General features: G+C 50.9%; 2 protein-coding genes across 5 annotated transcripts in view; both read left to right on the plus strand.

The window, feature by feature from the left end:
• The window catches only part of GOLGB1 (golgin B1), a 37,352-nt gene extending 29,430 nt beyond the window's left edge, over nt 1-7,922 (plus strand). For all 3 annotated transcript variants that reach the window (XM_074540246.1, XM_074540247.1, XM_074540248.1), the window contains 7 exons: nt 708-873; nt 1,984-2,115; nt 3,151-3,309; nt 3,442-3,539; nt 4,028-4,162; nt 5,684-5,789; nt 6,160-7,922. In XM_074540246.1, coding sequence (XP_074396347.1) covers nt 708-873; nt 1,984-2,115; nt 3,151-3,309; nt 3,442-3,539; nt 4,028-4,162; nt 5,684-5,789; nt 6,160-6,294 — 931 coding nt within the window. In that variant the 3' untranslated portion in view covers nt 6,295-7,922. The remainder of the gene's footprint in view (nt 1-707; nt 874-1,983; nt 2,116-3,150; nt 3,310-3,441; nt 3,540-4,027; nt 4,163-5,683; nt 5,790-6,159) is intronic.
• A 148-nt stretch (nt 7,923-8,070) lies between these two features.
• On the plus strand, nt 8,071-26,873 carry LOC102066274 (hematopoietic lineage cell-specific protein). Of its 2 annotated transcripts, none has more exons than XM_074540249.1 (15): nt 8,071-9,853; nt 12,010-12,093; nt 13,358-13,431; nt 13,550-13,679; nt 14,877-14,987; nt 15,362-15,416; nt 15,840-15,950; nt 16,517-16,627; nt 17,323-17,378; nt 19,750-19,819; nt 20,048-20,175; nt 20,745-20,861; nt 21,408-21,717; nt 22,425-22,496; nt 23,197-26,873. In XM_074540249.1, exons 2-15 carry the CDS (start codon nt 12,010-12,012, stop codon nt 23,331-23,333), a joined length of 1,566 nt encoding a protein of 521 aa, XP_074396350.1. In that variant the 5' UTR covers nt 8,071-9,853; the 3' UTR covers nt 23,334-26,873. The 2 variants fall into 2 exon arrangements, with proteins under 2 accessions (XP_074396350.1, XP_074396351.1); XM_074540250.1 differs by having other exon boundaries at nt 20,748-20,861.
• The last annotated feature ends 3 nt before the right edge of the window (nt 26,874-26,876 follow it).

The raw sequence follows: 26,876 nt of genomic DNA on the forward strand, positions 1-26,876 counted from the left end.
ATATCTTCTCCAAATGGACTAAAACTAGTCAGACAAATATGCTCTGTTCTGAAAACAGGGGGAAATGCTTTCAGGTATTTCAGAGATCCATTTAAGAATGCCTGAGGCTGGAATGAAAAGGGTGGGATTTTCTTCATGAAAAGGTCTATGGCTTATCTTTGTCCAGAGTGATGTAAAAACTTGTAGTTCTCTCCCTCCCCCCTACCTCCACTCTGACCCTCAAATTAACACTGCAGATTTCGTAAAGTTTGAAGCATCTTACAAATTTTATTTATCCTGACAAAAGAACAGGAGGTTTATTTCCTGTGCAGCTTTTACACTGCACATGAAGTGCTGGCCTCAGGTTGGTGTGGTACTGTGGGTCTGGTGCAGAGAAATTATTATGGGGACAAGTGGCATTGCCAATGACTTCCTTGACAAAACTCTGTACAGTGAGATCAAAACAATGTCCAGAAACACAGAAAGTGTGAAAAAGTCACCCTAGGACAGCATGGAACAATCCAAAGGGTTCAACCAAATACAGAAAACTTCCTTAAACCTGCTTTTAAGGTTTCTGTACTTAATTGTGTTGTTTTGGCTTGGCTAGAATATAAAACTTCATGTCTAGCATGAGGTGATGGTTGAATCACCCTTGGCTCAGTCTTAGCTGGGTACCTGGTCATCATGCTGGCAACTTCCTTGTAACTGTCCTTGTTTATGCTGGGCAGACAGGAGAAGAACACGTGGGAAAAGCAGAGCAGCAGCATGAAGGAGCAGTACCTGCTGGCCATTGCAGAGAAGGACAAGGAGCTGAGCCATTTGCAAAGGATCACACAGGAAACGAGGCTGCCCTTCAGCAAGGCTCAAGCCATACAGGAGCAGCACCAAAGCAAGGTGGGTGCAAAGATACAGATTCTTTACTGGAAATGTGAAGCTTGAAACTCAACCAGAAGAGCATGTGTTGCCTGCATCCAGCTCCTGCAGACTGCAACGTTGGATGTGGGTGTGAGGCCTCCAGAGATAATACCAACAGTCTAACTTGCATCACTGAAAGTTGTAGAAATTGTGGCGTGCCCTTAAGTGCTCTTCATTACATTCCTGGTTTCCAGTGTTTCAAGAAAGAGGGCAAAAGAGACAAGGCTTCCTAGGCACCTTGGGTCCTTTGGAGCAGCATGGAACTTCTCAGATGTGTATTCTGGCTGGTTTAGAATTGCCCTCTTGTACTGTCTTTGAATCTAAGATTTTCTGTCTTAGTTCTCATTTTAATGTCAGATCTTCATTTCTAAGTTTTCTATTGAATTTTTCTTGCTGTTTTTACTGTAACAGGGATCTGCAATCCTGGTTCAAGCCCAGAGAGGCTGAGGCTTGAACACTGCACCTTCTCTCTTACTCCCCCTGTATACAGTCCTAAGAGTGCAGTGGAATGTGTTTGGTATTTTGTTTGTGTAGGGAAGATTGCATGCACAGAGCAGTGCATCAGAGCCAAGCCAGAACTCTCCCACCCATGTCTGCCATGTCCCAGTGGTTTATGTCAGTGGAGGGGGCAGCAAATCTCCTTTATCCCTTTGATACACCCATGCATATATGCAAAGAAAAAGCTTGAACAATGCTCATATGATGCTTTTCAGGAGGGTTTTTCAGTGCTGGCCTTCTGGTCTTTGTTGATTAGATCAGTGTGGACATTACTTTAGGTTTTTGTTTGTTTTTTCTTTTCTCATTCATGTGCCTCTTTTTTTTCTTCCTGTGTTGCAAACAGCTTTAAGATAACTTTTGAACAGGACCCATCATATGTGCAAGTTTGGTGTTCTTTCCTGACTGTTTGTATTTTCAGATGGCTTTTAGGATATTTCTGTTTATTCCCCATTTGTTCTTTTGCCTGAGCAGATCAAGTTCCAGGTCTAGCAATAATGTTAGGTTTGACCTTGGAATACTGAAAAGAGAGAAGAAACACAAGAGCGAGTTGTCACATCAGCAGTATATTTTCCATTGTTCTTTCCTTGGCAGATTTCTCCAGAAGTCCTGAAAGGGGACTTTTCAAGCCTAGAAGCAGAGATGAAACACCTCCAGGCCCAGCTAAGTGACAGTCTGAAAGAACTGCACCAGAAAGAGCTCAGAATTCAGCAGTTAAACAGCAAGGTACTGATACGTCTTACACTTGCTTGCAGTCAGGGACAAGGAATGTGCAGACGGTTTGGCTGCAATAGGGTTCAGGAAGCAGGAGTGAATCTGTCCTTGCAGGCATTCAATGAAGTAACACAAAATCAGAATTAGATCTCTCAGCAAAGCAGCGTTAGAATCACAGTGATGGATTCACTGCTGCTGAACAGGGCTGGCACAACAGCAGAGCGCATGCCCTGCTCTCCTCAGTGAGCAGCTGTGAGAGCCAGAGCTCTGCACAGAGAGGCCATGAGGGGCACAGCTGTTCCTGTGGACCAGTAGGACATGCAAGCCCCAGGCAGATCCCATGCAGCAGGCTCAGGGACAGGGTCTGAACCAGCAGCTTTTCTGCCACTGCCGAGGTGACAGAAGGGGAGAGGGGAGGAGAGAGGACAGATGGGAGGGGACAGTGCTGGAAAGAAGTTGAATGGGGGAGGTGAAGGCCAGAGGGACCAGAGAGTTGGGACCATATGAAGAAAGTTGTTTGCAGGTTCCATGTCTATGGTCAGGAGCACTTGCTAGCCTCCTGCTTTCTGGGCTGCTGAAGGAAGTCCCTCCTTGGGAAGGCAAGCTTGTCATCTTCACTTCTGCCTGCTAGCTTGAAACACTTCCTGCATTTCGGTGCAGAATCACAATCGATCAATTCCCAAGCTGAAATGGAAGACCCAGAATTTATTCATCTTCAGAAAGAGAGCTGTGTTCAAGGTGAAAGTGAGAATAAAAAATAATAATTTACTGATGATATTTCTAAAAGGTTTAGGTCAATATCAGCACTTTAGAAATCTTTTTCTGGACAGGTAGTATTCTGTACATCTCTTTGATGTTTTGAGACTCCTGTTGCAGAAACCTTTGCCACAAGCTGCTCTTGGAGATGGTCACTGATCTTTTGACATTAGTGATGGGCAGCATGGCAGTTATATGTTCTCAAGAGAACTCTTACCCTCAACTAGACAGAGAACAATTTTGCTTTCACAAAATCAATTTCTTTGCTTGCTGATTGTGTTCTCTTCCCAGCTATCTCAGGTTTTTGAGGAGAAAAATGCCCTCTCCCTGCAGCTGCGAGGGAGCAGTCGGGGCACCTGTGAGAGCCATCCGCACTACAGCGAGGTCCTGAACCGCTGCCTGGTGCTCGAGAGGCAGCTCCAGGAGCTGCAGGCTGCAGACAAGAGCATGGTGAGGGGGCTGGCCTTGCTGCACTGCAGGGAAAAGCTCACTTCAAGTGGCTCTGTGAACTGTCCAGCATTGTAGTGGCTGCATGTCCTCTTGATTCAGTGCAGTTTGCAGCATGTTCTTGTGTTCTTTCAGGAGCTGTTTGCAACAGACGCTGCTCCAGGAGCACCCCAAGAAAAGAATGAGTCACAGAGAGGCACTTACACACCTGAACTGCAGGAGCTGCAGCTGAGGTAAAGAAAGTCTGAGAAAACAGGGGTGGGGATGTTGGTCCTGATGGAGGCCTTGTGGCTAGTGATGAGCCTGATGCTTTTACTCTGCCCCAGTGTTGGGAAAACTCAGTCCCACACTAGGATCTTGTGGACTTGGAGGAACTGTTGAATGCACTTACTAGCTGTCATTAGTTATCTCTTTGGATGAGAGCTTAAAAAAACCACAAGGATAACATACAGCAGCAATGCCAGCCAAACCAGCATCTTGAATCTGGTAGGCTGAATCCTCAGTAGCTGCTGAAGTATATCAATGGTCCTGGTCTCAGGGTTGTAGCCTGAGAGTGTGTCTGGAATTGAGATGTAGCACAGGATAGTAAAGATGACTAAGTCTCCTCTGTGAGCTGGGAGGTAATTTGAGTCTGTTCACACACTGCATCAGTGAATACAATAGAAACACAGTGGTCCATGATTTGGGCCTTTTTGACATATGCTGTGTTACTTCCTGACAGGTTGTCTGAAACAGAACACTTACATAGCAGCACAAAGCAGGATATGAAGTATTTGGAGGAGCAGCTGGAGGAGGAGCGGGACCGTCGCCTTGCTGCAGAGGAGGCTCTTTTTGCAGCACAGGATCAGATCAGGAGGTGAGGCAGCTTGAGCAAAGGAACACCATCACCACAGAAGTGGGCTGCTGCTAGCTCTGTGTTTCATATGCACTTCATCACATCCCTCTGTCAAATGGCACTGGTGGCACAGAGACAGCTACCGTGTCCGTGGCAGAACCACAGAAAGGTTGAGGGTGGGGGTCCAAAGGGGTGGAGGTACCTCCAGAGACCAGGTGGCCCAGCCCCCTGCTCAGCCTAGACCCAGCTGCCCAGGACCCTGTCCAGATGGCTGTTGAGTATCTCCAAAGAGGAAGACATCACACCCTCCCTGGGCTACTGTTCCTTCAATTGTAGGCAGATAGGATGAGACAAATGATTAAACATTAAGACAAGTTCTGTCTAGAAGTTAGATGCCAACTTGCTCGATTAGTTAAATTAACTACTGGAAAATAGATTTGGAGACTGAGAATTGGGAGCAGGCTGAAGAGGAGTTCTCATGCTTCCAGGAGATTTGTCTGCCCAGTAAGCACCTGTCTGTCATGGCTGAAACAGTTTTGACTTGAAGAATGTCATTCATTTTTAATGTATTGCCAATTAACATCAACTTTTCATTGATTTGGTTATTGAGAAACAATTAAACACTGAGGAAAAAGGAAACAATTAAACAATTAAACACTTTTGTCCACTTTTCCCAGGCTTAGTTTCAGCCCAGCCCCCTGTCCTGCCCCGTGCCCCCTCTCCAGCACTGCAGTGTGCACTGCACGGGGCCCTGCCCATCTCAGGGCACTGCATGGATGCCCTGAGAGTCAGCAGAGCAAAGGCAGCTGATCTGGACTAGATGTTGGCATTAGGATGCAGTGAGCAGCAGGTTCAAAATGCTTGATTCCCTCATTGACTATGGAGGGGGCTTTAGTGCATGACCTGATTGTAGGCACATATGCTGTGCATTTCCTGGTAGTTCAAATAACTGGAGTTATGGACTAGTGGAGTCTTTTACATGAAAACAATGCCTTTCTTCTGACACACTTGCTGATTTAGTCAAAAAATAATGGTCTGTATGGGAGAATTCTGGATGAAGTTCCCTAGTAATTGCTGCAAGGTTTGGACAACTATAGCTCCTTATGGCATTAGTCTATAAAAGCCTCCTGCAGCTGATCTCACTAATAAACCATAGCCCCAGGATGTGATTACTGCCTCTGTTACTAGAAAATAGGAAGAACCAGCACTATTGCAGCCAGAGCTGGCTTCCAAAATAATTTCATAGAATTTAAAGCATACAGGTGTATTCTCTGCCTTGACTTCTTTGAAGTCACACTATAAAATTTCACTTGAAAGGAAGAAAGACTCTTGGTAGCTGGGCCACCCTGTTCTTTTGCTCAGTGTGAGCTCAGGAGACATGAGACCTGTTCAAATGGAACCAGCTCTTGGCAAGTGAAACCAGTTTGCTTGCAGGGTTTGTTTCCTTTTTTGAGAAATACCTTCTTTCCTAAGCTTGGTTACAGTGTTGATTTGGGACATCATACTAAAAAACTGAATTTAATTTCATATTTGTTGTGGCAGGTTGCAGTCAAGTGAGTGGTCATCTTCCTTAAGTGCCAGCATTGATATGACTCCAGGGCACGAGCAGTCCTTGCTGATCGACTCCACGGACAATAATTCCAGCAGAGTAAGAATTTAACATTCACAGCTGTCAATTATGTGAGCCCCAGCTGCTTCAAGAAACTGTGAACCTACAGCACTTCAGTTCTTCTGTAGACACACATAAATCAGTCAGGGACTGTGTAGTTTTTCTGCTCTCACCATGCTGGAAACAAAACTGGATGGGGCTGGTTCATGGACAGCCTGCAGAGAGCAGGGCAAGGGGAGCATTTCATGAGGATTGCCCTAGCGTTAGGATCTGACTGTGGAGCAATTTGGGGAAGGTTTATGCTCATTAGCTTAAACAAACTTAACTCCATGGTCTGGAGAGTTCTGAATGAAGGCACCTGGGGCCACAGCCACTCCTTGTAGTGACTTCTCTCTCTTTACTCTTGCAGAGCCGGAGTACTCCTGGACTGTGGCGCCTGTTGCGCTCTCTCCTCCGCTCCCGGGCCCACCTGCCCCTGCTGGTGGCCACGTACCTGCTTGCTGTCCATGTCCTGCTCTTCCTGTGCTTCACAGGCCGCCTGTGAATGGAAGTGACAGCTTTTCCTCAGCCTCAGCCCTGTGCTTCACAGGCCGCCTGTGATTGGGAGTGACAGCTTTTCCTCAGCCTCAGCCCTGTGCTTCACAGGCCGCCTGTGAATGGGAGTGGCAGTTTTTCCTCAGCCCTGTGCATGCTGAGGGCCTGCGCGCCCTCACGGGAGGGCAGCACTTGTCCCAGCCTTTCCAAACCAGCCCTGAAGCAGCAGCTTCCCCTGCCCCTGCTGTCAGTGCTGGGGAGCTGCTCCCAGGAGATCTGCCCTTCCCTTGGTGTTTCTATGGGAGTGCTTCATTTGCTGAGCCAGGGTTGTGCTGCAAGCCTCAAGGACAGCATCTGTTCCTGTGCCTGGAAGCAGTACCACTCATTTTAGATAGTATTGTGCTGCAGTAGGAATAAGAAAAATACTCTTGAGTTGCTGCACTATTTCAGCACTTCTAAAACTGCACAATCTTCCCCCTCTTAGGCTGAATCCATAAGTGAGGTTGGGGGAACATTGTAGCTGGATGTAGGAGAATTGTCTTCCCTTTCTTCCACCCCTTAGATTTGCTCCATGGCTCAGAGCTGTCTGAAATGCATATCCTAAGGAAGTTATGGGCACTTTAAGGAATGTGAATTTTAAAATCATTTTTCCTGCTCAGTTGCATCTCCTGTAGAACAAGGGCCAAAATTAGTATATCTGGCCGTGGTGAGCATTCCATTTAAAATCAGTCATATATCTGCCTTGACAAGTCTGTAAAATAATGCCAGTAGTTTAGTTATTTAAAATGAATAGGAAACATGAAACCTTTTAGCTCTTAAGTTAAAAATCCTCCTATTTATAGTATTTGTGCACCTCTTATGATGGAAGGTGCTGCCTTACCTCTAGTAGAGCAGCCCTGCTCCTGCCTTCTCATCCACTAAATACTCGTCACAAGACTGAACCTGCACAGGCTGTGTTGAAGGGGTCCATAATGTGCTGTGTGAGCCCAAAGCAGATGCTGAAGCTCCAGAAATAAACTTTCTCCCTTGTGCTGAGGAAGGAGCCAGAGTTCTAAAACCTTCTGGTTTTAGAACCCTCTGGTGTAGAAAGCTGGTGCTGGTGTTTGGGCATGTTTGGACCCAAATCAAATTATACAAATGGACTGAATCTTTTATGATATATGGAGATATGGATCTGTTTCCATTTGTTTTCTAAGAACCTCCTGAATTTGAGACTGCCCTCTTCCAAAAGGAGAATGTTGAATGCAAAGAAAGTTCAGTGGCGTTCACTGCCAGATCCTGAGTGGTCATTTCATTCAGAGTACTGGCCAGGAGAATCCCATCTGCCTCTCAGTAGAGCATTAACAGTCACATTTTTCCCATGGGAAAGAGGTAGTTCTTTTGATATTGGTGGTAAACTAAGCTGCTCTAGCCAGTGCAGAAAGCCTGTTTGAGGGTGGACTGATTTCACTGATAGCTAAACCAGCTGGATCTCTGGCAGGTCCAGAGCACTGGCACCAGATATCCTCTTGTGGACTGTCTGTGATTGTCAGTGTGAACTTCCTCTAACTATGTCAAATTCAATGACCAAATAGTTTGTCTATATCTTCCTGGAGTATGAACTCCTGTATGTGTAATAAAGTTTATTTTTCAGATGGAGTTTGTGAAACATTGCCATGTAACTGCAAATGGAGGGTGTAGGGCTGCTGTATCAGCACACCTTGTGTGGGGCACGGTGGGGCTGCAGGTCCCCTCTGTGTGCACTGCCTTGTGTGATTGCTGCAGAAGCTGTTTCGTTATACAAGTGAATGCCCAGGTGATGGCCTTTTGTCCCTATCTCACTTCTTGTTCAGCTGACAGAATAAGGAAATAGCACCTGAATGGGCAATGTCTCATGGCAGGGATGTGTGGAACTAATGATTTTAAGATCCCTTCCAACCCAGACCATTGCATGCATCGTGAAGCGATTCCAGTAAAACAATACCTGCTTGGATTTGGTTTTCCACATTAGCCTGAACATTGCACCTTGTTAGAGTTGTGTAACCCCAGGACAGATAGAGAAGTTGGCATCAGTGAGCTAGAACGTGCTGGTCGTTCAGATGGGACAGTTCAACTGTCCCAACTTTCTGTAGCCAAAACCAGGCACCCTTGTTCATAGTCACTGCTACAGTCCCCGACCACCACTGGAACAAAAGCCTCCATGGGGCTGTTGTAAGGCTGTAGATAATGTTTGCACTGTGTTTAACAGGAGCAAGGATTATAAGTGAAGTATGTTTCCTTAAAGCGCATTTTTCCCTGAACTGAAGAAAGGCATGATTCAGAGGCCTCAGATACATTTAGATGTTTTATACCTACAGACAGAACAGTTATAGCTTAGATTAAATATGGGACTAAACCTCAAAAGGATCTCCTGGTCTGCTAAGCATAGTCTGACTGAACGGCTTTGTGGTTTGACCTGATGAAAGATGGGGCCTTTTAGCTGATGATTCCTGTCTCAAATATTTCAACATTTTGTTTCTTGTCCAATAGACCTGTCCTGCCTTGATTTTTGATCTATCTTCAATAAAGGCTGACAAGGAAGGTCAGCCAACGAAGCTGTGCTCTGTCATCCTGGGACACTCAGGCCAGTTCAGCAGCACCCTGAGGCTGGGACAGGTGTGGTTACGTGCCAGGAGGAAGGCAGCACCAGAGGCGGGTACGAGTCACTGCATGGAGCTCTAAGGGGTGCCCTCCTGATCCTCTCAGCTCCCTTTATAGGACCCATGTGAGGATGTGGGAATGGCAGACAAGGCTCATGATGAGGTGCAAGGAGCCCATGCAGGTGCCCTCACCGAGGGCAGAGCAACCCACCCTGATAATGAGAGCTGCATCAAGGCCATTGCTGAGGAGAAACAACAGAGGGTGCAGTCACAGGCAAGTTGCTCCTGAGCACAATGAAAGCACCCTGTGCTGGACTCTTTTCAGGAGTGCTTGCTGCCCCCCAGCAGCCCAAGACAGATGTCACTGGAGAGCTGACTGCAGTTCAGTGCAGCCTTTGGACTGTGCCCACTCTGGCTCTCTCATGTGGGTACTGGTGATGTGCAACAGGAACCCCAAGTTTGATCAAAGCAGTTTTCAGGCCCTGAGGCAGAATGGAAAAGGTGCAGGAGCACAGTAAGTGTTCTCCTCAAGCCTCCAAGTAATGGGGAGAGATGCTGAAAGTAAAAGGCATGCTCAAGACATGGCTCCAGGATTTGTGCCTCCACCAGGTTTTTATACCCATATGAGAGTCTTCTGTAGAACACAAGTGTGCTAGGATCTGCTGGGCTCCAGTGTGCTGATGGAGGAACTCTGTATCTGCACTGCATCAGTGTCTCAGGGCAGAGGCAGCACTGCCGGGGAGCTGCAGCACTGCAGGGGAACTGAACTGCAGCACTGGGGCCAGCTCTGGGACTCACGACTAGAGCAAAGCTGGGGGCTGGGGTGCAGGAAGTGAAAAGTGCTGAAGTTAAAACAGGAACTCGGAGCAGACACAGGCCCAAAGCTGTGCTCAGCAGGTGCCTGAGCAAAAAGCAGCGAGTTTGCCAGCAGGAACTGGTGAGTCTTTCAAGGTAAGAAAACTTGAGGGGGTTTTGGGAGTAGAAAATGAGAAATTACTACAAAAAGTGTAGGTTTTGGTGGGCTAAGAGCATGTTTAAGTGGGCAGTGCTTGACATTTGCTTCTCAGGCTGTTGTCCTGTCATCATTGTGGTTCTTGTGTTTGAGGCTCTAAAAATCCACATTTCCAAATCTACCAGCATGACCATGCTGTGTGGTAGCCCTGTATTTGTGCTGTAGTGGATGTTTTCCTAGGGGAAAATGGGACAAAAAGGATTGAGATGCTACCCTGGCTGATATTTCTCATATAGACATATATTTCTCATATGACAGAGCCTTGTGATGTGATTACAGCCTGTGGTTTGTCATGGTTCCCACAATGCATGGCAAGCCGCTTTGGAGAATGGGGGGTCAAGAGCCATTTACAGCAGTATTTAAAACCTTGAACCATCTTATTTGAGCTCAAATCAGCTGCCCTGATGATAAGCAGCCCTGTGCTAGCTGGTTATTATTGCTGGTTTGTGCTTTACAAAAATGAGCAGCAAACTTTAAAAATCTTTGGCTGAGAGATGCCAACAAATGAGAGATGGGAAAAGGAGAAGAAAGGTGTTAGAACGGGCTGTGTTGTCCACATGAGCATTTCCACAGCCCCGCTTCTAATTGCAATTAACTGCATCCAGTTTGGCAGGGGGTTGCTGTCAGTGGGCAATGTCACAGACTGGCTGTGATCCTGAGGCACCTGGAGAAGGCCCAAAACCTAAATACAGACTGTGTATCTGCCTTAGCCCTTCATCTTCTCTCTTAGCTGACTACCTGGCCTTTGTTTGAGAAAAGAAAGAATCATCACTGCTGTGCTTATTTGGTTTCTGTTCTCTTCGCTCCCTGATCTTACAGCGCTGGTTCTCTGGAAAGGACAGCTCGAAACTGAGCAGTGCACTCACTAAACCAGAAGGTTACTCACTTAAGCAGTCCCATTTTGATGTGGGACTGTTAATTACTTAGCATAAACAGAGAATTATTAATTATTCAGCATCAACAATTTGCTTTCACAGAGGACAACTGCCCCAAGAGCTCAGGGCTGTCTGAGGTTTCCACACAGCCGTGGGAGTGAGGCGTTAGCACAGCTAGGCACATGGTAAAAGCTGCTGTTAACTGAAGATCCAGCACACAGGAGCTCCCCTCCTTCCTGCTGATTTGGTCACAGTTTGGTGTGATGGAGAGCAGGGCTCGGCTCAGTCTTTCCTGAACGTTCTCTTCCATCTTTCTCTCTGCCCCACGAAAAAGCTGCTTTGGGCAACACAGAGAACTTACAGTTCCTCAATACTGCAGGCAAAAAAGGGGTGGGATATGGAGGGATGGAGCTCTGATGAGAGTGATTGCTCTGGGGTGTACAGGCAGCAAACTAATCTTTTCTCTCTGTCTCTCATTTTGGAAAAACTCAGTTGTTTCGGGGGGGGGAGTGTTTCATCATGTTTTTTTCACCATCACCTTGAAAATGAAATGTAGCAGTTTTAGATTTCACATTACTTTTAACTTCCTCTTCCTGGGCCCATCGCTTCCTCCAGGCCTGCAGGAGCAGTTCCACCACATCCTCAGCCAGTTCAGCCCTACATCTGCAGTGCTTTTAGCCCCATTTCCCATTTTGTCCACATGACCTGAACCCCACACAACACCGGTGCTGTCACACCACTGTCCAGCCTTGCTCTGACCCCTCTCTAGGCTATGGGCAGGAATTAAAAGGTTGAAAAGCAGACGGAGGCTTGAGGAATCCACCTCAGCTCCAGCAACACAGCGTCATGGTGTTGGAGCATGCCATGGCGTGTGCAACTGAACTAATAGCAGGGGTAACTCAGGGAACAGCCTCCCACAGCACAGAAAATTAATGTGTGTTGGAAAAGCAGAACCTGGTAACTGGATGCCAGCATTCATTTACATTATAATGTGTGTGTTCCCGCTGCAGTCAGGGTGCACGAAGGCCATGGTTTGCACCTAGACTCCTTGTGTGCTTTGCTGTAAGACATGCTGGGGCTCAGGAGCAGCTCTCTTGGGGTGCCCTGTGCTGTATGAGGGACAGGTGGCCTGTAAGGGCCCCTTCCAGCCCAGGTTCTGCTGTGACTGAGCGTGAGCCAGCTGTGGCCACCCTGGGTGACAGCATGTCCCTGTTGTGTAGATGTGGAAAGCAGCTGTGGGACACAACGTGTCAGTGAAGGTGGAGGCTGAGGGAGACGACTGGGACACGGACCCCGATTTCGTGGTGAGTGTCTGGTGTGGAAACTGTTCTACCCATGGTGTGGTGTGGAGAGCTCTGGCCCTGGGCTCCGGCTGCTGGGGCAGGCTCAGGGCTCGGCAGGGCTGCAGCACAGGGCAGGGTCAGCCCAGGGCCATCAGCCCCTGCCAGGCACTGCCAGCTCACCTGCCTGAGCCACTTCTGACACATCGCCACATTCAGTCTCCAGAACGTCCTACACCATTGCATACACCATATCCGGCCACAAGTAATGACACTTAAGGAGTACAGAATATGCAGGGTTTCTCCAACCTGCTAGTTTAAGAAACTCCCTTGTTACAAGGGTAACTCCCTTGTCCTCTCTACAACATATGTTACAAAACACAGCAAACAAATTTTCACTTTCCCACACTGTTCATAACTGTACAGGATGCAGGATTTCCCTCATTTATCTTTTTTCCAGGTGAAAAATCCTACTCTGCTTACAGTCAGCTTGTGCAGGTGCAGCTCTGTGCCTCTTACACTCGTTTTCTATGTAGTTCAACTCTGAGCTGAGTTGAGCTGAGCTGAGCTGAGCTGATGAGAGAGCAGAAGGGTTCAGGCTGGGGAACCCTCTGCATTCGTACAGTATCATGATTTTCATTTTCCATTTGTTTCTCTATTACTTTCCAAAAAGCCTCTCCTGTTGGACAAGAGTCCTGTGTTTGTGAGGTTCAGTCTTGCCTAACTATTTCCAGTAAGAAATTCTAGTTTGGGGCAGAAAATCAAATTCCTTTCTCATAGTTTCAAGTTATTAATGTTTTAAGAAAAGTCTACACTGTCAAATTTTTTTGCTTACTTTATTTCTTCTATTTGTGGAAGCATTCAAACTAAGCATAAACACAATAAGACTTGGTATTAACTTTTTCATTCTCTTTCACATATACATATTTTCTGTTTTATTCTATATTAGGAAATACTTTATTGATGCTTCACTTTATGGAATACATGTTCAGAGATTCCACAAAGCTACCACACGAGGCCATGATGGCCAGGCCCAAGGGCTGGGGTCAGTGCAGTTTCCCAAGCGATTTCCCGAACAGAGAATTCCGCACATGCCGGTGTCGCCCTGGCCCGGTGGGGATGGGGCGTGGGACCCCGGGTTGGGCCTGGTCCATGCGTGCTGGGCCTGGTCCGTGCTGGCCGGGCCTGGTCCGTGCGTGCTGGGCCTGGTCTGTGTGGCCCGGGCCTGGTCTGTGTGGCCCGGGCCTGGTCCGTGCGGGCCAGGCTGACAGCCGCCGTTCATCCGCAGAACGACATCTCCGAGCGGGAGCAGCGCTGGGGAGCCAAAACCATCGAGGGCTCTGGCCGGGCCGAGCACATCGAGTGAGTGCAGCGGGACCGGGACCGCGCAGGGACACAGCACAGCTGGTCCTGCCTGTGTGTCCTGCTGGGCTTTGGCTCTGCAGAATCCCACACCTGCCTGCCCTGTCTCTGTCTCCAGCATCCATCAGCTCAGGAACAAGGTATCAGAGGAACACGAGGTCATCAAGAAGAAGGAGCTGGAGACTGGCCCCAAGGCATCCTATGGCTATGGGGGCAAATTTGGAACAGAGCGAGACCGAATGGATAAGGTAACAGCTGTGGGAGGCTTCCCTGAGCCGCAGTGGAAAAGTGCTTTTCTCATAAAGGAGGGTGTATCTCTGTTTTCTGGCCTGACCCTGAAGGGGGAGTATGGAGAGTTTGCATGGATTCACACATATCCAGCTAGCTCATTCTCTGTCTCCAGGATCGATTTGAATTCATTTGTGTAACTCCTCTCTACAACTTTGCAATGCTCCGTTTAGCTGTGAAAGGCTTTCTGGGGCTGTTCAAGCCTGCTGCATAACAATTAAATCTGATGCCTCCCTACTTGTTCTTGCAGAACTAATGTGTAGTAATTCCCTCCTCATATTGTGCATTAGAGAGCTCATATCTCCCTGAGATAAAGCCCTAGACATCAGATCTGGTCTATGTTTTGTGATAATCATTATCACACTTCTTCCTGCACCTTTCAGCATTTAATGCTTCTTTCTCAGAAGTGAGATGTTTAGATCAAAGTAGAGTTCCATACGTGTGGTGACTGTGGGATTGAACAACACCAGGATGGCAGGGTGAGAAAGACTGTCCTCAGAAATTCCCTGCTCTCCCTGCCAGAGCTGTTGTAGTCAGGAACTGCACACGCTCCTCAGCAGAAGGGGCAGAAGCTGAACACTTGCAGCATCCCGGTGAAACTGGACAAAGGCCAAGAAGTTGCTCAACAAAAGCACCCTCACAGTGGTCCAGCAGAGTCTGAGCACAGCTGTTCCATTGTGGCATAGAGTGTCTGTGATTCCTGGCCACGGCACCTCCAGCAGGGAGAGTGGGTTCCTGGCTTGGCCTGTGGCCAGGTTTGCTGGCCCTCAGTGTCAGATACAGAAACAGGAAATGGGTGCCAGAGCTCTGCCTGGAGTTCTCGGCTCTATGTGCCTGCCTGCACTTTTCTCTTGTCTACCCTGTGATTATCCACCATGCAACTCCACCAGCACTTGAGAGCACGTGGCATTCAGCATCCAACGCTGTGCTAATGAGCTGGCAGTGGGGACGTTTGTGAGGTGACAGCCCTCGAGGCTGCTCCCAGGCCTCTGAGCAGAGCTGCTGTTGGCAAAGGCCTGGTGGAGTGCCTGGGCACCATGGCCCAGCCAGCTTGGACCTGTCACCTGTGGCTGCGAGCAGGTCAGCAGCGTGTGGGAGCAGCTGTGGTGCCTCCGCCTGTCCCCCATGGCTGCTCATGTCACACTCTCTCCCCTCAGTGCGCAGTGGGACACGAGTACGTCGCTGATGTTGGGAAGCACTCCTCGCAGACAGATGCAGCCCAGGGCTTTGGTGGCAAGTTTGGAGTCCAGCGGGACCGAGCCGATAAGGTGTGTTGGACAGTGCGACTGAAACCCAGACCTGTGGCCTGTGCTGGCCCTGGAGCGCTGCCACACACCAGCCTGGGGCTGTTCTCAAAGCTCAGGGCGTGCAGGGTGTGCCCTGTGCCCTGGTCTCACTGAAGCACAGCTCAGCTGGTGTGCAGGGCAGTGGCCCCATGGTCTGGGGCACCTGTGGCTGGTGGGCACTGCTGTGGTGGGCCTGTCCCACCCAGGCAGAGCACTGTTTCTCCAGGGGCTGTGGTGTTTGCCCCCGTGTGCTGCAGCACAAGACAGGAGCCAGTGACAGCCTGGCCCCAGGGGAGGGAGGCTGAAACCCATCTTGGCCCTCAGGATGACTGACAGTCCTCCCCTTGTTGTTCCAGTCAGCAGTGGGCTTTGAATACAAGAGTGAGGTGGAAAAACACTCATCCCAGAAAGGCAAGTCCACGGGCATATGTGGCCCCTTGATTCTTTGCTCAGCTTCTCTTCTGCTCCCAGTATCCTGTGCTGTTGGCTGTGGCACAGTCTCCTGTCTCTTGTTTCAGATTCTGTTCCCAGTCCATCTCCCTTGTGGCCCCATGTGCCACTGTCCTTGGTATGTCTGTTTTCTTCTTTCCTCCTGGCCTGCTGTCTCTCCTGGTGCCCTTTGCCCATTTGCCTTGTGCTCCCATTCCTGTGGGCTCTCATCCATAGTTCTTCCTGCCATCCACCCTGTCCCCTCAAACCCTTCACTTTCTGTGGTGTTTTCCATAATCTCTGCTGCTGTCCCTTCTCCCTGGGGCTCCTCCCCCGTGCTGCTCCCTGTCCTCTCCTCACCAGCCCCATCCTGGGGGCAGCATTTGACTCCATGCTCCACCTCAGATTACTCCAAGGGCTTTGGTGGCCGTTACGGAGTGGAGAGGGATAAGGTGGACAAAGCAGCTGTGGGATTTGACTACAAGAGCCAGGGAGAGAAGCATGACTCTCAGAAAGGTGAGCCCTGGCAGCCAGGTGAGCTGGGGAAAACTGAGGGATCTGGAGGGGCTGGGGGTGCTGGTAGGGGAGCCAGCTGAGGAGGGAGAGCAGGCAGTGCCAGGCTGGAGCTGGGCACTGTGCCCACTCGCACTATGGACACTTGCAGGGCAGTGCTGGGCCTTTGCAATCTGCTGCAAGAATGGTGGAAGAGTACAGGGAGCTGTTGGGAAGGGCCAGGTGAGGAAAGCCATTGCACAGTGCATGGCTGTTAAGAAGAGTTCAGGCTAAAGGAAGAGGACCAGAAGAGTTCTGTGGGCACAGGGGTCTCTTGGACAGCATATCACCAAAGGAAGGGTGAAGGGGACGCTCAGGCAGGTGCTAATAGCAGGTGGCATATCCCAGGGAGGAGGGAGGGCTGTTGCTGCTACACCGGTGGGGAAATCTGGCCTTGTTCCATGTCTTTCTCTAAGTTCTGGGCATGGAAAACCTGTAAGAACAGCCTGAGCTTACACTGCTGCCACTTGTCTCCTTCCCTCCCTTGTGTGTTCTCTTCCATGCCCTGATCTGGATCCCTGTGGCTGAAGACTATTCTGTGGGCTTTGGTGGGAAGTTTGGGGTCCAGAGGGATCGCCAGGACAAGAATGCCCTTGGCTGGGACCACCAGGAGGAAGTACAGCTCCATGCATCCCAAAGAGGTCGGGCAATATTGCCAGAGGTAGCAGCAGTTTCCCTGGAGCACACAAAGGCCTGTGTCTGGAGTTTGTGGTTCATAATAAGAGATCCAGCTGCTGGTTCATAGTAAGAGATCCAGCTACTGAAAACAGAATGTGTCCAGCACGTGGCAGACACAGTGAGCCCCAAAGCACAAGGGCAGAGTCGGGGGGAGCTTGGATCAGTGGGGGACACGCACTGTGGGGCCCTCAGTCAGGTCAGGACTCCCAGACTCTGCCTTTCCCTGCGAGGGACGCTCCTAACCATGAGCTCATTGTAGCCTCCCTGCCCCGATTCCACCCAGATTTGCTCTTTGCACACACGGGACACACTCTGCAGGCACGAGCTGTCACAGAGGAACGAGGCAGAGCAGATCCCAGGAGTGCCTTGTGTGCAGCATGTTTGAGCAGGGCCATGCTGGGGTGACTGGACTCACCCTGCTGCCTTGGGCTGGGTTGGCAGCCACAGCCCTGCACACCTGTGCCCTCAGCTGAAAGGAGGGAGGGATTGGTCCTAAAAGCTGCTGTCCAGAGCACTTAGCTTTATCTGTGTCTCATCACATATGGAATTAACTAGAGATAATAACACATGCAAACTCATTTCATTGGTCACAGCACACTGAAGTCAGAGGTGCACACAAAATACAAAATACTCTAAAATAATTTTTTTTTCCATATAGACTATGCCAAAGGGTTTGGAGGCCGTTATGGGGTCCAGAAGGATAGAGTGGATAAGGTAAGACCGCTGCAGCCTGCAATTGCTTCCTTGTAACCACTGCTTTTTGCCCAGATGAAAGAGAAGAGATTCCCCTAGTGGAGCTGAGGTCCCAGTACCCAGTGCACAGCTGTGGAACCAAGGGGTGCAGAGGAATGCAGCCTGGGGAGATTGTAATGCAGGATTTCCTCATGGCACTCTGTCACCTCTCACTTCTCTGCTGTTTGTTACGCTCTGCAGGCTTTTCACTCCTATCAAGGAGTGCCTCATGGTCTGCTCAGGTGTTAAATCTTCCTGCACACCTTGACAAACTCCAGCAGGATTGGGATGGCATAGATCAATCTGCTGTGCATGAGAAGAGGTCACCAAGTTGCTGGTTGAGGTTTTCTGTTTGGGCTGACACCAGGCAAAGCCTCATCTGCAGTCCCATCTCAGAGTGGGGTGACAGGCACTGGGACCAGTTCTGTGCTTGGCAGCTGCCCTGAGGGCTTGGTCCCCATGGGGGTCCTGCAGTGGCTGTGATCTGCATGCATGTGATAGCCTAAAAGATGCAGATCCTGGGGCTTGGGGCATTTGGAAGAGGAGTGAGGATGCCTTCCCTGAGACCTCCTTCCTTTGCTAGGGCACGGGCTGTGTTTGGTACAGCAGCAGCATCACTGTGCTCGAGAGCGCGAGGAAGCAGGGGAGGATGCAAACACACTGAGAGCACCCCCGTGGTCCTGTCCATGCTGGCTGGGCCTGCCTCAGAGAGGGAATGCTGTCCTGCCCTCACAAGAGATTCCTGCTAGCTCTGAATTTAGCCACAGCAAATGGAGGTGCACTGACGAAAGGCACACCTTGTATGTGATCAAAAACAACATGCAAAAGCACACGATGACTGGGTAAAAGGGTTGTAGCTCTTTTGGGAAGCAGGATGCAGAGAGGAGCAGTTCTTGTTTGGCTGAAAGTGAACATGAATTTCTGCATTTTAAGAATACTGAAGCATAAACAAACATGGTAAAAATAAGGATTTTTTTGGCAAGTAACTAAGTTTCAGATTGCCTGGTCTTCAGGAATTGAGAAATGCTGAATTTGCTGCACCAGAGCAGAGCATAACAGACTCTCAGGCAGCCTGAACTCCCCTTTGGTAAAGTTCTGGACACTCAGTATCAGACTAAAGCTCACACAAAATAAAAATGCTGTCATACACACAGCATGTCCAGGCTTCTGCTGTGACTGGTTCTGAGCCTGCAGCCTGGTTTACCTGCTCGGGTGTGTTTTCTGCAGGGAGGGCAGAGCTGCTGTTGGGCTCCATGGCTGCAGTCATCTGTCGTAGCATGGGTCCCCGCGGGGTAATAATTAGTATTGACTCCATGATTCTAGAGGGCTGATCAATTGCTTTATTATACTGTACTATACTTATTAAGAAACTCATTGTCCTTTGCAGACAGTCCAATACAGACAGACCAGATTGGTCAATTGAATCTAAACACTATCATTAGCAGCCAGTCAAGAAATCACCCTTTAGTGAACAAATCTCCATAACACATTCTACATGTTCACAACAACAAGTACAATAAATGAAGATAGGAATTGTTTAGCATTCTTTTCTCCCATCTTCTCACAGCCTTCCCCAGGACAATGCCTGGGAAAGTTGTGCCTTGCTCTCTGTGGCCGGAGCTGCTGCCACAGTCAGCCACCAGCCTTTTGTGACACCTGCAGGCAGCCCCTGCTGAAAGTGTCAGGCTGAGAAGTGGCTCCTACCTGCTCGTTCCCTTTTGCATTAAAGAATTTTCTCATGAAAGCAGATAAACCCTTAAGCCTTCTGTATCTCACTTTGGCTTTCCTGTACCCTCCCCACCAATCCTGTTCCCAGTCCAGCCTCTCTCCATCCCTCCTGAAGCCGGTGGTGCCACAGGTGTTTGCACACAGGTGCTGCTTTCCAGCCTGTGCCCCTGCACACACGCGGCAGGTGAGGCAGCTGTGTGGCCAGCAGGGAAGTGCTTCCAGGCCTCGTGCCACGGGGGGGATGCACAGTGTCCCTGGGCCTGGGGAAGAGGCAGATGGCCATGCATGCCCCCAGGCATCCCCCCAGCTCCCTGCTATGGTACAGGGAGCATCCCCAGCCCTGCTGTCCTGTGTCTCTGCTCAGCCTTCCCCGCTGGGCTCCACAGCACCTTTCCAGCTCTCTTGGGCAGGGACACCTGTGTCCTTGGCTGGGGGGCGACAGGCACATCCCCAGGACAGGGAGGTGTCAGAAGGGGGGGACTGCAGCCAACAGCCTCCCCTGGGCCAGGGCAGGTGTGCAGGTGAGGACAAACGTACCTGGGAGCAAAGCCTGCCATCACCAGTACCCAAAGCCAGCACTGGCACTGCCCAATGGGCTGAGCAGTTCTTTCACTTCCTCTTGCAGAGTGCTGCTGGCTTTGATGAGATGGCAGCTCCCACCTCCTCCTATGAGAAAACAAGACCCCTGGAGGCAGGTGAGACCTGAGCACTAGCCCTGGGCTTAGGAAGATGTGGGCCTCACAGTCCTCCTGTGGCAGCCTGCTGGCAGGTGTGTGCTGTGGTGGGATAACCTGTGCTGGAGGGCAGGGGAAGGAGGCTGACTGCAAGTTTCTCTGGAAGAGGCAGATTTCAGGGTTTCTCCTGGATGCTGGGGGTGGTGGAAGGAAGACGCAGGGCTGGGTCAATCAGCTGTGTCCTCACAGGAGCCTGCAGTGGCGCCAGCAGCCTGCGGCTGCGGTTTGAGCACATGGCGCAGTCGGCAGAGGAGGAGAGCAGGAAGCAGGCCCGGGAGGAGAGCAGGAGGCAGGCCCGGGAGCACCGGCGGGTTCAGGTGAGCCAGGGCTGTCCTGCTGGGTCCTCCAAGACTCGTGACGCTGACTTTTCTTCGGAGCCTTGCAGCTCCATGTCCTTCTGTCTGGTCTCTTGGGGGTAACCTCCTGCCTAAACTGCTTCCCTGCATCTGCCAAGGATGGCCACTGAGCTTCACAGTTGTCACTGGACTTTCCTTTTCAGCACAGCAAACACTCATACAGGGACATACCTGCACTCAACCTGTGCTTTTGGCCTCAGCTTCTTTTGCCTCAGGTGCCTGGCACACAGTGTGGTTACAGTCCCAGCAGTCTGTGTGGGATGCATCCCAGCAAACTGGATACGGCTCCCAGCCCCTGTGTCTGCCTGCCTTCCCCCTGGTGCTGTTCCTGCACTCAGAGGACAGAGGGGTGTTAATGATGGAGCTGTCCCCCCCACATTGCTCCTCTATGGGGCTGCCCAGCTGTTGCCACCAACCTGTGAGTGCCCAGGCCCAGAGCAGGTTTGTAGGTGGAGAAGAACATTCTGAGCATTGGGAACGTGAACAGCCATTGTTCAAGTGGACTGAGCAGTCTGATGGCTTTTCTCCAGCAGGAAATCCCTCCCAGAGAGAAGGAGCCTGCTGGGACTGGGGCAGCCCCTGCAGCCGTGCCAGCAGGGGCACCCAGGGGCGCTGCTGGGGACCAGCCCATGTCACCAGGAGAGCAGGTGCCAGGGAGCCTGGGAGAGCTGGGAGGGAGCAGCAGAGGGGATTGCACCTGGCAGGAGCTGTGCTTTGTGTGCAGCCCTGCAGGGAGACGTGGAGCCACGGGGGGGGGAGGCTTTGGAAGGATAAGGGGGAGCACTGGCCTGGGGGTGGGCCATGGCTGCTCAGCACCTGACCCCGTGGGACACTGCTCAGCCCGTGGGACACTGCTGAGCCCGTGGGACATTGCTGAGCCCATGGGACACTGCTCAGCCCATGGGACAAGCTCTGGGAGTGGGTCGGTGCAGTGGCACTGCCACTGGCTGTGGTGAAGTAGGAACAGAGTTCAGACATGTGAGTCCTAAGGGTCTCTGGGCCAATCCCAGCTGCTGGTTCAGCACAGCCTGAGCAGCTCAGCTGTTTCCCTGGTGTGCAGGGAATGGTGTTCCTTTTGTGCCCCGGCAGCAGTAAAGGGGCTGCCTTGTGTCAGGCGCTGGGAGTCACCAAAGAGCTGCCTGTGGTGGGTGCCTTGCAGGTGACTTTGCTGTCCCTTTCCCACCTTATGGCAGGAGCCCAATAGGGAGGATGAAGAAGTACCACCTACTTTGCCACCAAGGCCAGCAGATCTGGATGCAGAGCTGTGCAAGGTCCCCAACCAGGCTCAGCCCACCTACAGTGAAAGTTTGGATGTTGGTGGGGACTATGAGGAGCTGCCAGAGCCCTCTGACTACTGTGACAGCACCAGTGGAGGTGCTGAGTATGAGGAGCTGCCAGCCCCGCTGGGGAAGCTGGATGCCACCTACGACTTTGGAGGAGATGGAGGTGAAGACTATGAGGTGATCCTTCCTCAGGAGCCCAGCGAGAGCCATCCCCACCTGGGTGAGTACTGATGGAACAGCTCGTGTCTTGGGAAGCTCGTACCTGTCTACTAACCTCTGGGACAAACTGCAGAGGGAATTTTTATCCTGAAATCTACTGTGGTCAGGATAGCAGCTACTGTGGTAGAGATTTGGTTGTGTCCCGCTCCCCTGCCCAGCTCTAAGGTGCACGGGATGAGGTGCATGGGATGCTGGACTGGACAGCGGGAATCTGCTGGATCAGGGTCTGGCCAGGGGGCTGCCCCAGCCCCGGGAGAAGCTGGATGTGAACCAATGCATGGCTGCAGTTTCCTGGCAAGTGCTGCCCTGGGGCCTGGGGGTGCCTCTGGTTCAGCCCATTGCTCATATGGCTGCTGTTCTGGGGACCTGCTCTGGTGGAGTTTCTGGTGTGAGGAGTGCAGGTGGCCTTTGTCCATGCCCAGGAGCAAACTGCATGGGCTGCTGTCACTGCTCCCATCACACACAGCTGCCATTGTGGCAAGTGAAGAGCTTGGAGCTATTCCCAGCCTTTTTCCTGGGAGAGGAGCATGAAAATCAGGACCCAACCGTCTCCCTGAGGGAGGGGAGGGAAGTCAGCCCTTGCTCTGGGCTGTGGTGCACCTCTCCTTGCTGACAGGGCTTCCCCAGAGCTGGGCTGGAGAGTGGCACTGAGCAGGACTGTGTGGATGCTGTAGCCTGTGTCTCACCTGTGTGTCCTGTGTCCTGCAGGGAACGCGGCCCGTGGCCCTGAGGGGCAGAGCCCCGGCATGTGCGCAGTGGCTCTCTATGATTACCAAGGAGGTGGGTCTGCCCCCAGCGCTGTGCCACGGCGGGGTCAAGGGCTGGGACTCGCTGCTTTGCATTTCTTCCTCCTGGGAAGCAGAGTGACACCTGGCTTGAGAACATCATGGTGTGGGAATGCTATTCTCCAGTTTAGAACTCACAGCATGCCTCGCTTCTCTCCAGTTGGAGGCACAAAAAGGCAAAGATCACAGGCTGAGATAGCAACAATTTCGGAAACAGCAATAAGAAACCTAAAAGTAACAGCAACAATGTTAATAACAAAAGATATAACAAAAGAAAATTTTCACATGGAAAAACACCCACCAGTAGACAATATTGGGTGGCTCCCTCCACCATATTTTCTCAACCCAGTGCTCCTTGTAATCGAGAGTCCCTTTCTCTCACCCTGGCAACGACATGAGGTGGTACAGAATAACCTCCGTGTTACGGCCATGGCCCCTCCCAACAACTGCAAAAAATTAGCCTTGTCCTGGCCCAGAGCAGGACAGCAACAGAGAAACTTCATCTTTCATCTGGGAGGTCTTGCTCTTTCTCTGCTTTGTTTGTGCTGTGGGATGGGTTGGGTGAGGTAAACTCTTGGGGTTATCAGAGCACTTGTTCTGTCTTCTGCCTGGGGGAAGGTGGGAGGAAGAGCATGAACCAGCTCTCTCTGGGGTTCTTTTGCATTGTGACTGTCTTTTCTTGAAATTTTTTGCAGATGGAGATGATGAGATTTCTTTTGATCCTGATGACACAATCACGCACATTGAGATGGTGGATGAAGGCTGGTGGCGGGGACAGTGCCATGGCAGAGTCGGCCTCTTCCCAGCAAATTATGTGAAGCTTCTGCAATGAAATTAGCACAGTGCAAGCTGCTTCCCTCCCAGCTTCTGCCTCTGTCATGGTTTGACACTGGCCAAATGCCAGACACCCACAAAAGTCACTCATCCACCCTGCTCTGCCACAACTTTGCAGAGGAGAGAAAAATTTAATGAAGGCTTTGTGAGGATTGGGAGAAAACACTCCAAGGGCAAAATAGGCTTGACTTAGAGGTACAAAGGGTCAGAGGAGGATAATGAGAAATAAAAGAAGCCCTTAAAACATGTTTTTTTCCCCCTAGTCCTCCCTCCTTCCCACCAACAGTGCAGGGAGACAGGACATAGGAGTTTTGGTGGTTTCATCACTGAGATTTTTCTTCCACTGCTCTGGGAGAGGAGTCCTTCCCCTGTGAGACCGTGAGGTCCCTCCAGTGGGAGACAGCTCTCTGTGAACTTCTCTGGCACAGGTCCACTCTCATGAGCAGCAATCCTCCCAAACTGCTGCAGCATGGGTCACTATTCCACGGGGTGCAGCCCTCCAAGGACAGGCTGCTCCAGCCTGGGAGCAGGGCCCCTCTCCCCTGGGGCTGCCACTGGAGCACAGCCTGCTGCAGGCATCACCTGCTCTGGCATGGGCACCTCACCCTGGACTCTGGCTGGATCTCTGCATTCCCTGTGGAATTTTCAGAGCCACCAGAGGTTGGCTCTGCTGGACATGGTGGAAGCTTCCAGCAGCTTCTCACAGAAGGCACCTCTGTGCCCCCCCCTACCAAAAACCAGGCCATGCAAAACCAACACGTTCCACCTCTTGTGAATCTCATATTGAAGAAGAAGATCAAAACGAAGTGGGCACAGTTTGTTTTGTTTTTTTCCAGACAGAGAAGAGGGGGAGGTGAGAACATGTGAGGGAAACAGCCTGGAGACAGCAAGGTCAGTGGGTAAGGAAGGGCAGGAGGTGCACCAGGTGCCAGAGCTGAGATCCCTCTGCAGGCCATAGTGAGACCATGGTGTGAAGTGTTTTCTCACAGTCCTTAACTCATGAACTCTTCATTTAATTTTTTTCCCTCCTCTGTGGCTTTTGTGGGTGCATGGCATTTGGCCAGTGTCAAATCACAGCAGCCTCTCTCTGCTTTAGCCTTTTCTGTGTTATCAGCTTCATTTGGCTCAGCTTGGTACATCCACATTTCAGAGAAATATCAAGGGGCAAACTGGCAGTGCCAGAGGGAATGTTTTGTCTTATGCCCAAGAGGATTTTGATTCCCATCCACTTCCAGGGGGAAAGGTGGGATGGTTTAAGAGCATATGAGTGCAATGCAAGGTCTCTTCTATCGAGGCTGCCCCACCTGTCAGCCATCAAGCCTGCAGGAGTGTGTCCTGTTCCCAGTGGGGCAATTCCCAGAGCAGAAATACCAAATCTAGTCCAGGCAAGGCAGAAGGGATGTGAGCTGTGGGACCTTTGTCAGTTGCTGTGGCCCTGGATCTCATCCTAATCAGGCGTCAGGGAAAAGAGCCCTGGGAAAGCCAAATTTGTGTTTATTCCAAGGAAGGGTTTCCATTTTTAGGACAAGCCATGTTTGCAGCGTGGACCAGAGAAACATGAACGTTGTCTGTGTGACCCTTTAGGGCACAGGTGTGTCTGTCCCTCCGTCCCAGCTTCTGCTCTGGCCTGGCTCAAGCCATGTCCCAGTGATTCTGTGACAGCTTGTGTCCTCTGTGCCTGCTGGAGGCTCCTGAAAAGCCTGACTCTTCATCACAGATGTGAGGAAAAGGCTGGGTATGTGGGAAGCAGGACAGGAGGAAACATTTTATTGCTGATGTTTAAAAAACAGTTTTCAGAAATGCAAAAGTAAAGCCCTCCCTCAAGCCAATACCTCTTAGGTGGATGTTCAGCTGTGGGAACTGTTCCTCTGTGGGATGCAGGTACCATCACAGCAGGAATAAACCAGGGACAGCTGAGTAGAACAGCACCTGAGGGGCTGAGGGGCTGTGGAAGCACACCTGAGAGGCTGCAGGAACACCTGAGGAGCTGTGTGAGCACACCTGAGGGGCTGTGAGACTGAGGGACTGTGGGAGCACACCTGAGGGACTGAGGGGCTCTGGAAGCACACCTGAGAGGCTGCAGGAACACCTGAGAGGCTGCAGGAACACCTGAGGAGCTGTGGGAGCACAGCCCATCACTGCCACTGCCAGCAGTGTGTGCAGAGGGTGCCTCTGTGGCACCAAAGCTTTAGAGTTCAGTGTGGTTCTAGGTGAGCTCTGGACCACCCTGCAGTTGGCCAAGCCTGCACTACCTGTGCAGGAGTGCAGGAGTGTGGCATTCCTGCTCCGTGTTTGATCCTAGGATCTGTCTGTCACAGGAAAGGTGCATTGGGATTCAGGTTAAAAATTATCAATTTTAATGTAACTTTTCCGGAGGTTTCTTGTTTGAGTTTCTGGTTGGTTGGCTTTGGGGTTTTTGTTTGGAGTGCTTTGGGTTTTCTGTTTCTCTGAGGCAACTTCCCCAGTGTTTTTCCTTGTGTGGTTTCTGCTGTTTCCTGCTGTCCCATTCCAGGGGCTCCTTAGAAAGGTGTCCACTGGTCAGACTGATGTGCCCAGTGACACTGGACTGAGGGTGCTTCAAGGACTTTTTAGAGTCCAGAAGGGTGTATAGCAGGGAGGGCTGAGGGGCTCACAGCCTGTCTGGATAGGAGCAACAGCCCAACCCAACAGGTGGGTTACAGAAACATTTCTTTCCCTGAATCGTAAAATCAGCACGTGTTGTGCACTAAGAAATGGCAAACTGCTCTCTCTCAGCAAGGCAGTGTGCCTCCTAGTCCCAGCTCTGACTCTCCAGTGGGTTTCTTTGGGAACAGATGAGATCCTGTTGGGTATCTCTTGGTAATTGAGCTACAGATGAGCGTGTTTGGGTTGTGTGACTGCAGGTGTCACCTGCCTGTGTCATCTCCCTTGCCCTGGTGAGCCTGTGCTCCTGGCTCTGCTCATGTGCCTCGTGCACACCTGCAGATTGGGCTGCTGCCCCCACAGCCACAGAATCATCTGAGCTTGGGGCCCAGCTGCAGACCCCTGGCCAGTCACCCAGAGCCACAGCACACACCACAGATGCACAGGGAAACTTTTCTGGCCGTAAAGCAAAGCATTTCTGGTGAGGAGTTCAGTGCCACCAGCTCTCGGCTCAGTGCCAAGACCTCCGTGTGCGAGTGCAGCACTGAGGCCGTGGGCGGCCTGTGCAAGCCGCTGTGCTTATGTGCAGAGTGCTGCAGAGCCTCCCTGGCAGCCTGAGGAAACCCAGCAGACATCAGATTTGAAGCCAAGGCAAATGGGGACAGTGGATGGTGGAACAGCCCCTCTTGCCCAGGCCAGGTTTTGCAGTCCAAGGCACTGTCCTTGTTCTGCACAGAGCCTGACTCAAGCCCTGGGGCAGCCCTGGGGCAGAGCTCGTGGCTATGCTCAGGGCCAGCACATGTCTGGCTCCACATGAATTTGCCTTTTGCAGAGCTGCCTGGCAGGAGCACAGCTGCAGCACATGGCATCTGGAAAATAAAGACAGAATCCCGGACCTGTAGCCTTGTTCCTGGCTTTA

Source organism: Zonotrichia albicollis, chromosome 4 (genome assembly GCF_047830755.1).
Source record: "Zonotrichia albicollis isolate bZonAlb1 chromosome 4, bZonAlb1.hap1, whole genome shotgun sequence".
Lineage (NCBI taxonomy): Eukaryota > Metazoa > Chordata > Aves > Passeriformes > Passerellidae > Zonotrichia > Zonotrichia albicollis.